At 38.6% G+C, this 14,043-nt stretch overlaps 1 protein-coding gene across 16 annotated transcripts in view; it reads right to left on the bottom strand.

Moving 5' to 3' along the window:
• Positions 1–14,043, bottom strand: part of ITGB6 (integrin subunit beta 6) — a 126,012-nt gene that overhangs the window by 2,263 nt on the left and 109,706 nt on the right. For 15 of the 16 annotated variants that reach the window (XM_063090194.1, XM_063090162.1, XM_063090155.1 and 12 more), the window contains 2 exons: positions 10,635–10,754; positions 5,213–5,379 (listed from right to left, as the gene is read on the bottom strand). In XM_063090194.1, the coding sequence (XP_062946264.1) occupies positions 5,213–5,379; positions 10,635–10,754 (287 nt within the window). Of the gene's footprint in view, positions 1–3,296; positions 3,589–5,212; positions 5,380–10,634; positions 10,755–14,043 lie in introns of those variants that run through there. The other variant, XM_063090177.1, reaches the window with a different exon arrangement.

Genomic DNA, 14,043 nt, shown 5'->3' on the forward strand with positions numbered 1-14,043 from the left:
GCCATCGTTGGTGCTCAGTATTTATGGAATGAGTACAATGAACACTGACAGATGAACCAAAAGTGAAACGTAAAGTAAAAAATGGGAAAAGTGAAACTGGTAGAAACAAAAAACAAATGACACATTTATCTGCCTTTAAGAAATGTATTGCTGCTTTCACCAAGGGCACAAATAATCTTGTTAAAATGAGATCAAAACTCAGAAGGTGGAGCAACTAGCTGCTTGGGAGGAGCTGGGAAAGATTCCCTGGACAGGCAACACTGCTCTGGATAGCAAAAGAACCAGCTGGTTTTTGCTTACTAGATACAGCAGTGTGTAAAGCAGAGAACTGGAAGAAACTGGTGTGGGGACTCTGGGTTCATGAAAAAGTGGAGGTCTCAAGGCAGGCCAGGCAAAATGGCTTTGCCCTTGGGGCAGTGGGGAGGTTGTGAGCCAATGCCTGGACAGTGCAGCTGTGCTGTGTGGGTTGTAGATGTGTCTCCAGGTACCAACAGCAGTGGTGCTGTGGCCAGAAAGACCAAGCCTCTCTAGTAGTTCCAGACAGGAGCAAGGGGTCTGGGCAAGTTGCAATTTCTTCTCTCCTACTTCCAAGGTTGGACACACAGCCTTTGGCATCAGACAGGGGTTCAAACCCAGCGCCACCACGTGACTTTCTTAAGCACCCTGAACCTTGGTGCCCTCATCTATAAAAGAGGGATTAACAAAATGCTTCCCTTGTTCATGAGGTAAAGTACTTTAGTGCTGTGTCTGGCACGTACGCACATAGCAAATACTCAATCAATGCTGCCTCTTCTTTGTTTTTATTTATAGCTTTTCTCCACATTTGGTATTTCCTTTTTTTTTTTTCATGTCCTAGAGAGGGTTATAAAGATATTTCCCTCCAGATATTTGGTTGTCTCCACATTTTCAAGCCAATTTCTGAATATATATGGTGTCCAGGTATGACCTCTGACCCTTTGAGTTACTGAATTTTACACTTTGGTCTCTTTATCCCATGAATTCTAGAGACGGTAGTAATTTGGGGGCATAGATTTGAAAAACAAACAAACAAACCTTTCTCAGTAAATTTCTTTCAGGCTTCAGAAGAACTGAATAAAATTGAAAATATTCCCTGGCCTCTCCCACTCACTGCCCTTGGATTTGCCACTGTGCCCTCATTGGGAGGAATCACATCTGCACCTGTTTCTATGTTGCCAGAGCCAGTGGCCTGGCCTCTGACTCAGTGACATGTTACCTCTGTTCATGTGCCTTTGGAGATAGATGCTATCTCTGTAATGAGGGCAAATAAAAAAGAGGTTTCTTAGCTGGTGGTGGAGGATGAGTGAAGGTCAAGTTGCTATATTGCTTCTACTCCAGAGATCAGCCTGGGTAATTCTGAGGGACCTCCAGTCCCTATTTAGTCCTGCCGCCATACGAATATGAGATTTTGAGGGCAAAGGGCATACTGATGTGATCTTAGATGCAGGTGGAGTCTCATTTGCAAGCAAAAATCATGCCTGGAATTCTATGAAGTTAAGAGAGTAGAAGCTAGTTGGTTACAGAAGAATAAGGGATTTAATTGAAGAAGCAAGATGAAAAAAATAAGAGGTGTAGGCTGGGCGTGACAGGTGAAGCCTGTCTTGGAGGAAGAGGGAGCCTCAGTGAACAAAGAAGACACTCTGAAAGAGTAAACAGGCTGTGAGCAGGGCCAGCTTAGATCTTTGTAGAACCAGGCACTCGTTTGTAAGCCGCGCCCCCATGCACCCACATCCCACACTACATATAATTTATATGCACTATAAAGGAGGTGACCTGAGTTGCAATTGACAGAATAACACAATGTTATTGTGTAGATATTTAGTTGAATGTTTAATTTTGATTGTGAAGTTTTCATTCTGTATTTTAAAGCACTTCATTTATTCATGTATGCAAAATTTGGGGGGTCCCTTGCAAAGCTAGTCATAGAGCCATGTCATTGCTTACAGAAGGCAATGGATAAAGCAGACGCCACCACAGTAAGGGGGTAAGGTGGGAGGACAAGTACAAATTGCCATTGGGGGTGTGTGTAGTAGGGTGTGTCCTAACCTCAGCTGATGATCAGAGCTCAGGAGAATGCACTTAACTCAGGTTTTGTTGTCAGAAAGAAGTGTGGAAAAGTGCGGTACTGCCTCCTCTAGTTCCATGGAGGTCACAATCTCCCTACATGGAACTTCCAGCTGAGATGCAGGCTTGGCTCCTGCTCCATTTCCAGTGAGGCTGGACTCTATTGCTCATGCAAGGTCAGTTTTCCCCTAACCATCTGGGGTGACCAGGCTGATTCCCCCAGCAGTCGGGATGCTAATTTAGGATGTGGATTCTGCAAACACAATGGCATGTTTTTTAAGCTTGAAAAAGTGGTAATAAGAAAACTCTGTCATGACCCACAGCTTCCTTAGTGATTGCCTAACTGCCAAATGCAGACCTGATTTGCTTAGCACAGTACAAAATCAATCCATGACTGTAAAAAATGTCAAGCTGAACATTTTTTTTTGCCTCAAGTTAATGACTTGTCATCCTAGAAAGAATGTCTAATCAAAGATGAATTTAAATATCTTCCTTGTGTGTTTTCATGAAGAATATGTGTGTGTGTTGGGGAGGGGCATATTTTAAAAAGTGTAATAAAAAGGTAACCTTTCTTTGCAGCTATGATGAACTGTTTTAGGAGGCAAAAGTGGAGATTTTCCCATCCTGAGCTCTGTCACATTTATAGTACAATGGGGCCCTATGGGTCGGGAGACCTGATTGTCCCTGGGTTTTTGAAGACCAGTCAAATTCACTCCTTGAAAAAGAAATAAGTTTTAGATAAAAACTGAATTAAATTGAAGACCCCTAAATGTATGCACCGAGCAACACTTTTTTTCCAGTAGGATATATTAGTGAAATTTGGATTGAATTATTTGAATTAAACCTCTTTTGCATTCAAGTGAATAATTATTACCTAGTCATTATCTAGTCAGGAACATCAAACATTTGTTATTCAAAGGAACTCAATTTAACAAGGGAATAATATTTTCCATTTATGCTTTTATCTGTTTAATGCATGTTTTTGTTCCATTTTAGATGAAGAAACAGCAAAAATTTGGCATTTGAATTTCAGTCATGTTTTACATTCTAAAGGAGAAGAATTCATGTTTGGGGGAAAATTAACTGTTAATTAAAATGTTATTTTAAAGATATTAATCATTTGTCAGTACTCATGCTTTTGCATGAGAACATTAAAATGTGCTAGTTAGCAGACACACAGCATGTAATTGCCCAAGTGCTTGTTTGTGGAATACCCGCTTATTATTTCTAGAAGGGTCAACCAAAGGCTGTGCTTGAAAGAAAAATTAACAGTTAGGGTTTCAGCTCTACCATGCACCAAAAGTTTGAGAATCCCCTTAACCTCTCTAAGCCTCAGTTTACTTACTTGCAAAATGGGAATACCAAGACTACTTCATGGGGCTGGTGATTGTTCCACTAATTGTTGATATTGCTCTTTGTGCCAACTTAACCACATTCTTTTGCCTGTTTGTCCTCTGATCACAGCCAGGCATTTGCTTGACAGTTGGTGAAAGTTTAACATAACATCTGTGGCCATGGGAACAGGTGACATTAATTATCCCACAAGTTTGGCCTCATGAGCACTATGTTCTAAGTCATCAAACTAACCTGTCGGGTTACATTTTACAGTGTTAGTGATGGATAAATGATACCCTCATTGCAAAGCCTCAATTTACTTTCCCAAAGAATTTTGTTTCATTATGAAAAATCCATATGTACACAAAAAGAGGAAAGCTTGTACAACAAACGTCCAGAGACCCAAAACTCAGATTCAACAATTATCAAGATTTTTCCACACCTACTTCAACTATCTCTCCCAACCATTCTCTTTTGGCTGAATTATTTAAGAGCAAACCCCAGCCTTCATTTCTTTTCATTCCTATATATGCATCTCTAAAAAAATAGATATTTTCTAGCAAAGTCATCATGCTATTATTATACCTAATAAAATTAACCCTACCTCCTTGCTATCATTTTAATACCCAGTGTATATTAATCTTTTTCTGGTTGTCTTAAGAATGTATTTTTACAGTTGGACTGTTCAAGTCAGGATCCAAACAAGATCCATGCATTGCATTTGGTTATTGTGTCTAAAGGCCTTTTTAATGGGAAGATAGAGTAGATAAAAATTTTCATTGTTCATTGTCCTACACCATACATTATGATTAGTTTGAAATAACTGCATAAAATATAACAATCCTTTATCAAGATAAACATATCTAAAATGTAAAATTCCATTTGCTTTAGGAATTGAAGATATCACTATAGACTTAGAGGAAAAAAGTGTTAACATCAATTTATTTAGGCAGATGAACCCAAAGGAGCACTCTGTCTGCCTGTATCTTCTCCCGTGATATTGCTGTTTTTAGAATCAGCAATGTAAGATAATTGCTATTAGATAGTTGGACACACTATTAGAGATAGAGAGATGAAGTTAAAACCATGAAATTATTTCTGTGGGTCTCTAGAAACGCAATTATCTCTCCTGTGAAAAAGAAACACAGAAAATTGTAGTCCTGTTTCTGTTTGCCTACTGTAAAGAGAGGACACAAATTTTATCTATTGAGTATGTATAAAGCTTGATACTTTTTTTCTGCTCAAAATTTGTTATTTAGAAAAACAAACTGCTTGATATTTAGAAAGTCTTCTCAACCTTATGTTGTAACCTATTATACCAGCAACAAGTATTTCCATGGAAACTGGCATAAACTGTCCTACTATTCATGACTGTGTTCCACTAGCTATAACGTAACTGATTTATGGAAATGTTCAGATACAACATCTATGCTTTATCAAATGGGATAAAGGAGGAATCTTCCTGGTGGTTAAGAAGCACTGAATAAAATATACTACCTTGATGGCCCTAAGTAGCGACATCAGGAATTTCACAAGACTCCTCAGAGTGGCAGAAATCCCCGCTGCCTTGAGAGACAAATATATGTCATGAAGGCCATCTGGGTCTAGATAATGAGCACAGGTTCCTTTGCCCCCGAAGAAGAACAGAAACCAAAGCCACTGGGATCATGGTGAGGGTGGGAGACAAAAAACGTGACATTCAAAATCTCTTTTAGGGCAGAAGAGAGCCGAGCTCCTCATCTTCCACCAGGATCTTTCTCCCCTGGACCAGGAGGAGCCCTAAATGTTCACGTACCGTTTGCCACTTGGCCTTTGATCGTTCTGCTTCAAATTTGGCAACTTCTTTACGATCATGAAATGACACCAGCAGCTTCCAAATGCACAGTAGGACAATCCCGATGAGAAGAATAGCCAGCGAAACCCCCAACATGATCATAGGAATGTTTGGAGGTTTTGGACAATCTATGGAAACAAAGGAAATGATGTTAAGAGGGTGGTACAAGTAACATTTGATGCAGGAAAGACATTTCTCATTGGATTTTCCATCCACACTTTTTCTGCAATAGAGGGTAAAGATTGACACCTTTTTGTCTTGCTAAAATTAAAGAAAAAAGAGTTACTCATTGAAGAATTGCCCTACATTCCTTCAAAGTAGAACAAAAGATAAAGCAAGAATTTAGTAATTCAAAGTACAAATGGATATATATGGGGGTACTTCAAAAAGTTCATGGAAAGATTCATGTTCTTTCTTTCTTTTTCTTTTTTTTTTTTTAAAGATAACTGGTAAGGGGATCTTAACCCTTGACTTGGTGTTATCAGCACCACACTCTCCCAAGTGAGCCATGGGCCGGCCCTGATTCACGTTATCTTTTAATTTTACTTTTCCATAAACTTTTTGAAGTACCCTTGCACTTGATGGCTGACTTAAAAGAGTTAGAACCCAAAAGGGGGACAATTAATGCAATAGAATGTTTAAAAGACCACGAAAAAGATTATAGTTCAATCACTAAAGATGGTCTTTTCTACATGGTAAAGTAGAAATGGAATGTGTGTGTACTTCACGTAATTACTTTTTCATGGATCTTCTTGAACCATGAGCAATCTAGAAGATTATATTTAAAAGTATATAAAACCTATCCCTTGAAAAGATTACTATTTGAGGCTTCTTTTTTAACAGAAGACAATCATGGCTTTCAGTTTTACTTTGCTGAAATCTACTGCTGTGCTCTGGTTTCCTAGACTAGAGTCAGGAGAGGTGTGTTCAATTCCCATCTGATGTACTGTAGCTGTGTGAGTTTGATTCAAGTCCCTTGATCTCTGTGTGACCCAGGACACTCATCTGTAAAACAAAGTTCAGTGTTCCCTTAACTTTCCTGATGATAACAATAAGCTGAAGTGCTCATGTGTATTAAAATCCACAGCTTCCGAGAACCCTTCCCTGAGATTCTGATTCAGTGGGTCCTGGAGTAGGCTACAGACTTTTTTTTTTTACTATTAAAGGTATTCTAAGTGATTCTTATCTGCAGGGAAGTTTGGAAATTAAATGTTGTGTATGGTCCTTTCAAATTGAATATTCTATAAAATGTTATTTTGACTCTATTGATGGTATTAATATAATTTTGCAATTATACACTACCTTCCCTCATTGACAGCAGAATGACTAATAATCCTTGCAATATGCCTATGAGATGATACATTTCTTAATGAAACATTATAATTAAGCTCTCCTCTTGCTTTCATGGGAAAAAAATCCCACATAAAAGTTATCATTAAATATCTGCGTCCCTCTGCAAGAAGTGAGGCAAAATTCATGGTATCTGGGGAGAAAATGGATCATACTTAGTTTATTCTAACTCTTATTGCCTTTAGATATTTAATAAGGAGAATTATACACATAGGACTAGTCATGCTGCTGTTAAGGTAAGTATCTACAGCCGATCTGAATCTGAGTGGGACTAATGACCCCCTAACAGCATGATGTCTGGCCTTACACACTTTTGTTCTTTGGCCAGAAAAACACGTAAGGAGATTGTGCAGAAATAAGTAAAGGAGCTAATGACATAGCTACTACAGTACAAAGATCTAAAGACTGTATGCTGACATAGCAAATGAACTATGGCTGCCTCTAACAGGTTAGCAACACTCCTGCAAAGAAAGCAGCAGGCTTGTGTCCGTGGCAGCATGACACTGACTAACAGTGGCTAAGCAATGTCTGGGGTGGGGTGTAGCATGTTCCTGCTGAAAGCAAGATGAAGCTTGCTAAAATCCTGCAGCTAGAACGTGTGTTAGGAAGGTTCTCCGGTAGGGAGTAAAGGAGGAATAGGCGCGGCCTGGCACAAGTAATTATTTTAAGAACTTAAAGTCACTGGGAATTGTACATTTCTCGAAAAGATTTTGGCTCTAGTACCAGAGCAGGTATTACACAATAGAGACTTCACTTTTCATATTCTCTTTGCTATTTCTTGAGACACTCAGACTGAAGACAGATTTCTAGGTGAGAGAAGAGGGTCGACTCTATCACTGTGCAATGCTGCCTATCAAGTGTGGTTCGGTGCAGCACCTAACTCTGAGGTCCTAAGTATCTAACTCTCTGGTAGCTCTACCACCTGTGGCTATTAAGCCCTTGATACACGACTTTTCCAAATTAGGTTGTGTTGTAAGTGTAAAATACACACTGATTTTGAACACTTGTTATGAGAAAAATGTAAACTATCTCATTAGTAATTTTCATATTGATTACATGTTGAAATGACAATATTTTGGATATAATGGCAAATAAAATTCATTCCACCTATTTCTTTTTACTTTTTAATGTGATTACTAAAAATTTTAAAATTATATACGTGGTTTGCCTAATAGTTCTGTTGGACAATGTTGATCTAAGATCTTTTTGTAATTCAAATAATTATTACAATTGTGTAGCCAGTGGGAGGCAGTATAGCACAGTGGTTAGGAGCATGGGCTCCCAGCCAGACTACAGAGTGGAGTTCTTCAACCAGCTCTGGTACTTAATTACTGTAAGATCTAGCAAATTATTTAAAGTCTCTATGCCTCAATTTCCTTACCTGTAAAATGAAACTAATAGTAGAACCTGCTTTCTGTGGTTGTGGAGGATATTAAGGGAATTAATACATGTAAAACATGTAGAACATGTGGCACATACTATCATAAGGGCTTAACGAATGAGAGCTGCTGTTATATTATTATCAATATTACTATTGTTACAACAAATGCACTCTTCTGCCTGTTCTGTCCTCAAGATGTCAAAGGCCTGGAACCTCCAAGTTGGAACCTGTGGGTCTTCCAGCCAGGAAGGCTCCCCAACTGTCATTGCTTGACTCTGATATGGTGCTTATGGTCTTAAAGTCCCTCCAGATGTGAGGAAGAAGATGAACGAGTCTCTGCCTATGTCCACAAGCACCCTGGTGGCTACTCTTTTACTTGGCTCCTTTTCCAATTTGCTCGGAGGGCCCAGGGAATCATTAACTTCTCCCTCTCCTTCCTCCTTTCTCATTTGGCCTCTTTTCTACCCATGCCTCCAACTGGCCACCTTGGGATTCTCTGGTCTTAAAGCTGTGAGAGTTGAGAGACTACTGGATTTTGGGGGACAAGCCCTGCCCTTGGGGCTCCTGGAAGTGCCAGGCCTACCCAGGAACGCAAACATTTGTTGAGGAAGAGGCACCCTTGGAGCCATCAGGTGCCTCCTGTTAAGCCTCAGGGAGATCATTTTTTTCTCTACTACAAAAGCATAGAGATAATAAAATGCCGTAATAAAAAGGAATCAGGGCATCTGTGCATACTCTGAAGGATGGCATGTTGACGTGGCACTCATATTGTGCGGAAGAATAAAGGGATAGATAACAGTTCAGTAATGAGGAGGCATTTATCAGCCAAAAGCATGTTTCACCACCAAAAAAAAAAAAAAAAAAAAAAAAAATCAAATCAACTAGACAAAAAAGACTCCTAATTAAAAACAGGGCCTATTCTGGAAAGTTGTTTTTGTTGTTTGGAACTTGTTTTTCCAATAGAATTGATATTATCAGGAATGTCTTCGATTTCAAGATAACTTGTTAAAGCCACAGAGGGTTTGGGGTGTAGGTGGAGAATTTGACTTTATAAAACAGATAAAAGGGAGGCAGGGTTTTTTGTATTATAAAATCATTAGTCTTTCTACAGCAGGATTCACCTTATGTTTCCTTAACTAATGGCCATAATATGCATATTATATATGCATTTCAAAGAAGTCAATACATGAGATTCTTTGTGAGTCTCCAGGAGCACTGTGCCCACATGAGCTTCGAGACCAAGTTCCAATCATCTTTGCATTTCTTGGACTGTGCCGACCTCTCTCTCTCCCTTACCTCAGCACTGCAATGTGATATTTTTCTCGTTTTCTTGATTGGGTCATATAATGTCTTGAACCTACATTTTGGTTACCTCGGTATTGCTTTGGTTTTTACACTCTTAAATGATGCCAGTTTGACACCCTTTGTTTCAAATTCAGGACTTAATATTTTCAGCACATTGATAAGCAAACACACACAACAACACATCTGCCTTATAGCTGGGCCTTACCCCTGTTGTCTGGGGCAGAGCTTAGGCTTCAAACTTCTTGGAGGAGGAGGTGGTTGCTGACAAGGTCTAATGAGGTCTGATTTAATGTGGCTGTCATTTCTGCAGCAACAGTTTTGGTAGGGTCACATCATTAATTGAAAACAGAAAATGTGAGGCACCTGTGGAGGATCTGAGAAAGCAGCCAGTGCTGTTAGGACAGTTGCTCTCAAAGACAGAAATGGGGACCATCCAGATCAGGCTTGCCAGGGGTAGCTGTTAAAGTGCAGAGTCCTGGGCCACACATCAGGTCGCTGACTCAGGATATAGGCAGTTTTCAACAAGCTCCCCAGGTGAGTCTGAAACCCACTAAAATTTGAAAACTTGTCAACAAAAGTACCTTTTCCACTACTTTTTTCTCTACCTAATATAAACTTCTCTCTCTCCTTCACTGAATGTGACATTGTTATCTGAGGGCTTCTCAAGTCCCAAACCGACTCCGTTGAGTTGGTGTGAATGAAAATCCACAGAGCAAAGGACCCTTTGACATCCTTCATAGATCATATCCTTCCTCACTTGCTGCCTAGTGTCTCTTCGGATTCAGCACTGTCATTTAATGACCTGTTACTGTAAGTTATGTATTGCTACATGTTTTACACGTATTATTCCACTTAATCCTTGAGTCAACCTTTAGAAGAAAGTACTATTATTTTTCCCATTTTACAGATGAGGAAATAGAGACTCAGAAAAGCAAGTATCTTCCAGAATGTCAAATAGCTGTTAAATGGTGAAGCAGAATTTGAACCAAGGTTTGATTGACTCAAACTCATTTTTAAAACTATGACAACTCCTCCCTGTCAGCCCTTCCTAAAGATATACCTTTTGCTTACATTTCATTTAACCTGTTTGCCTTTCCATAGTTCATCAGCCAGCTTCCAGGGAGATGATGATTGGTACAAATACATGTCATCTTGTTTCCCGGTCTTAATAAGACACTTCGAAATATATCAAACCTTTTAAAGAGTGTCTTTTGATCCTTAAGAAAGTAGAGTCATTCCATCAAAATTTGGAAATGTCTTTCCTGGCAAGCTACCCAAAGTGACTTTCTGGTTGTTTTCTCCTATGTAGTATCACTTGCCATTAACAATGGAAGTCAAGGCACCCACCTTTTTCGTTGATACTATGAATGATGGTTTTCCCTTCGTTATCTGTAGTTATTAGGAATGTAATAAGACATTCATTTTCTCCCTGCAGAGAGCAGGAAACAGAACTATCCTTTGAGAAATCTGCAGATAAAGGAGTCATTCATTAGGTTAAACAAAATTCCAAAAGAGATATTTTTAAAGCAAAAGTAATATTGAGTTTCAATATGCAAATGAGAATTATCAATATTGCAGAATGGGAATAGATAAAGCAAAGGACTTTTTCCGCCAGTGAGGTTTTAGTTTTTACTCACATTCCAGAAGAACAGTTCCAGATGTGGACAATTCGGACTGACCATCACATGTACCTATCAAACTGATGCGTGCAGGATTTCAACAGAGTGAGAGAACTTCAAGGCAGGTACCCACAGCTGTCTCGGGAATAGAGTCGCCCTGATGATGGTAACGAGGGGCTGGATATTATTCTCTGCTGAGAGCATCTGGGAGGATGTCTAGATTACAGTTTGGCACAGTCCAAACTGATACTGATACTTTTCAAGGGACCTTTCTCAACAATGGCACAGTCAGCATTGCTGGCCATGTATTGTCACTATAGTAAATATAAATTAATATCAAGAAACTGAGACTGAAGTATTATGTAGCCTAGGGACCAGCAGTATAAAAGTAAACCTCAGATGAAAAGGAAGTGAGGATGACAGTTTGCCTATCATTCAATATAGCTCCTTTCTTAATTAAAAAAAAAAAAAAAAAAATTCGGTTTTCCTCAGATCTTTTCCAAACAGAATTTCTTTCTTGTTGAGCTATTCAAGTGGCAGAAAATGAATGTCATGACAGAAATTGAAAATAAAGTAAAATGGCTAATCTGAGATGTCAGTACTGTTTGTCAGAAATTCTAGTTGTCCAGCTCCTATGCCACAATTATGTAGCATTTTCCTAAGTAAACAAAGCAAAACAAAACAAAATCTTGCTTAACAGTCCTCCTATGTTCTAAGCTGGAGACTTTTTAATGATGTTGTTACAAGCACTGTTTTTTAGAAACCTGTACATAGAATGACCATTTGCTCTTAATCTAAACTTTTCAGAGATGTGGTCCATTACTAGTGGGTTATGACAGAATGAGTTAGAATATTAAAACTGGGGCTGTCCCAGATAATTTTGGACATACTTTTTTCAGACTTGAAAAAAGTCTTTCATTAGCTTTAAAACAAAATGGTGTTAATAAAACAGCTCTATGTGTTTCTCCAATTCTAAGAAAGAAAAATTAAATAATAGCCTATTTTTGGTACAAAAATGCCATAGCCATAGAACAATAAAAATATTAAGTTGTTCTTTGTTGTTTTCTTTGCATTTAATTTATAAGATAAAAACCTGACAGGGTCTGTGAAGTATTGTCTATGAAAACAGGGACTGGGAAAACATTTAGAATTATAAATAAGATTTTAGATGATAGATTTAAATGAACAAACTGTTTTTGAACCCATTAGAAGCATCTCTTTATATAAGAATATTACAAAATCTAATTAAAAATCATTCTAGTGTATTCACCATTCTAGTATGTTTATGATCATCTAAATCATCTGGGAGTTTTGAAAGTGTAGATTCTGGGGCCCCACATCTGGGTATTCTGATTTAAGAGGCTGGTGGTATGCACAGGAACTTGTACTTTTAGTGAGTTGTTTTAGTAAACATTTTTAATAAGATGTATCTGATTAAGAGATTTGGGAACCTCTGGGCAACACTTGACTAGTAAAACGGTGTTATTTCATGTGTTTGATCACAAATAGCACTGCATCTATGATTCATACTTTGGCCATTTTTAGATGGCCTCCGCCACACCTTCTCCCTCACCACCCCAATTATCCAGGATTCATGAAATCTTGGAGAACGTGCTTTTTCACATTGGAGTGTTTCTTACTTCTTTTCCCCTCTCTGCAATGACAGTGCAGGCCCACTCTGCTCTTCTTGAACATACTTTGTTGTTGTTGTTGTTGTTGTTTTGGCAGCTGACGAGTATGGGGATCCAAACCCTTGATTTTGGTGTTACAAGGCTGTGTTCTAACCAACTGAGCTAACCGGCCAGCCCTCTTGATATACTTAATGGAACATTTAATTCTCAGGTGGAAAATATGTGGATGGCTTATCATACCCCTTTCAGTAATATTAATCCTGCTTTTTTATTTTCTTTTAAATAGCTGCACTGAAGCCCCGGGAGTCTTACTTTCCCTGGCCAGGATTATTTGAGTTTTAATGGAACTGCGAATATGACCTTTGAGTCACAACTCCCGTCTTGCTTTAATTACTTCACTACTCCTTTTCATGACTGTTATAGCTCTAGATGTAGCCTGTTTTGTAGTGTTTGGGTGTTGAAACAGTATTGTCGAATGTGCAACAAAAGATTTGCATCATTAGCTACTAAGGTTTTCTTTTGTTGTTCATAAAAAATGAGTCTTTTTTTACCCTCCTTTGTGAATGCCTACAGTGCTGCTCTAGAATAATACAATGAAAATAAGATCTCAGGCGGTCCGTGAACTCATACTTAGAGAAGGAAGAAATATGAGAAGCGGGGAGGTGGGGTCTGGGAAGGTCTAGGAAGAATGTGGAAAATATAAACCATCTGCACCACTGAGTCAAGACAACCATGTATTTAAGACCTCAGCTCTGGGATCAGTTAGCAGTTCTCAAAGAAAACAGTTTCTCAAGGGAAAAAAAAGGGCTCTTTGGTCAAATAAGATTGGGAAACCCTCCTTGACTCTGATTCCTCCCTTTGCCTCTCCTGATGATTCAATTCACCTTTAATTTAATGTGCATAGCAACACTCAGAAGTCTTGCAAAGAAAACAAAAACTTAGTTTCTCCTTTGTAAAATGTATGTGATCATGGGTGCTTTTTCTCATTTAACACTTTCAGAATTAGTGTTCCATGGAACACAGTTTGAGTAACAATACTCAGTGCATGAATGTGGGGGTAAATTAAGAACATGACTCTTTCGGTAAAGTGGAATGAGTAAGGTTAAATCACATGTCCTTAGATGTGCCCACCCAAGTCACTCACAGTACAATTGAGAAACAATTCATAGAGATTATAAAGTTATGCTTATTTTGTTTTACTCTCCACGTCCTTGCTGGGAGAAGGGTAGGTCGCTAAAAGACCCCGTGGAAGAGCAAATATGATGTGATCATTTCCGGTTGGTACAATCAATTACACAACTGGGTGAGTAACTTGAAAAAGGACTTACAAAAAGGCTTGTTAGAAAAGTGGCTTTTAACTTGCTGTCTGACAAATATATTTTTTCTCTCGATTCATACAGATTAGTGCTTTAAATGATATTAGTAATGCAATTATCATTGTCAACTTCTAAGTTAGAAATGGTTGTATCCCCCTATTTTGAAGACAATTTAGTCAAATACACAAAA

This window comes from Cynocephalus volans, chromosome 1, assembly GCF_027409185.1.
Source record: "Cynocephalus volans isolate mCynVol1 chromosome 1, mCynVol1.pri, whole genome shotgun sequence".
Taxonomy (NCBI): Eukaryota; Metazoa; Chordata; class Mammalia; order Dermoptera; family Cynocephalidae; genus Cynocephalus; species Cynocephalus volans.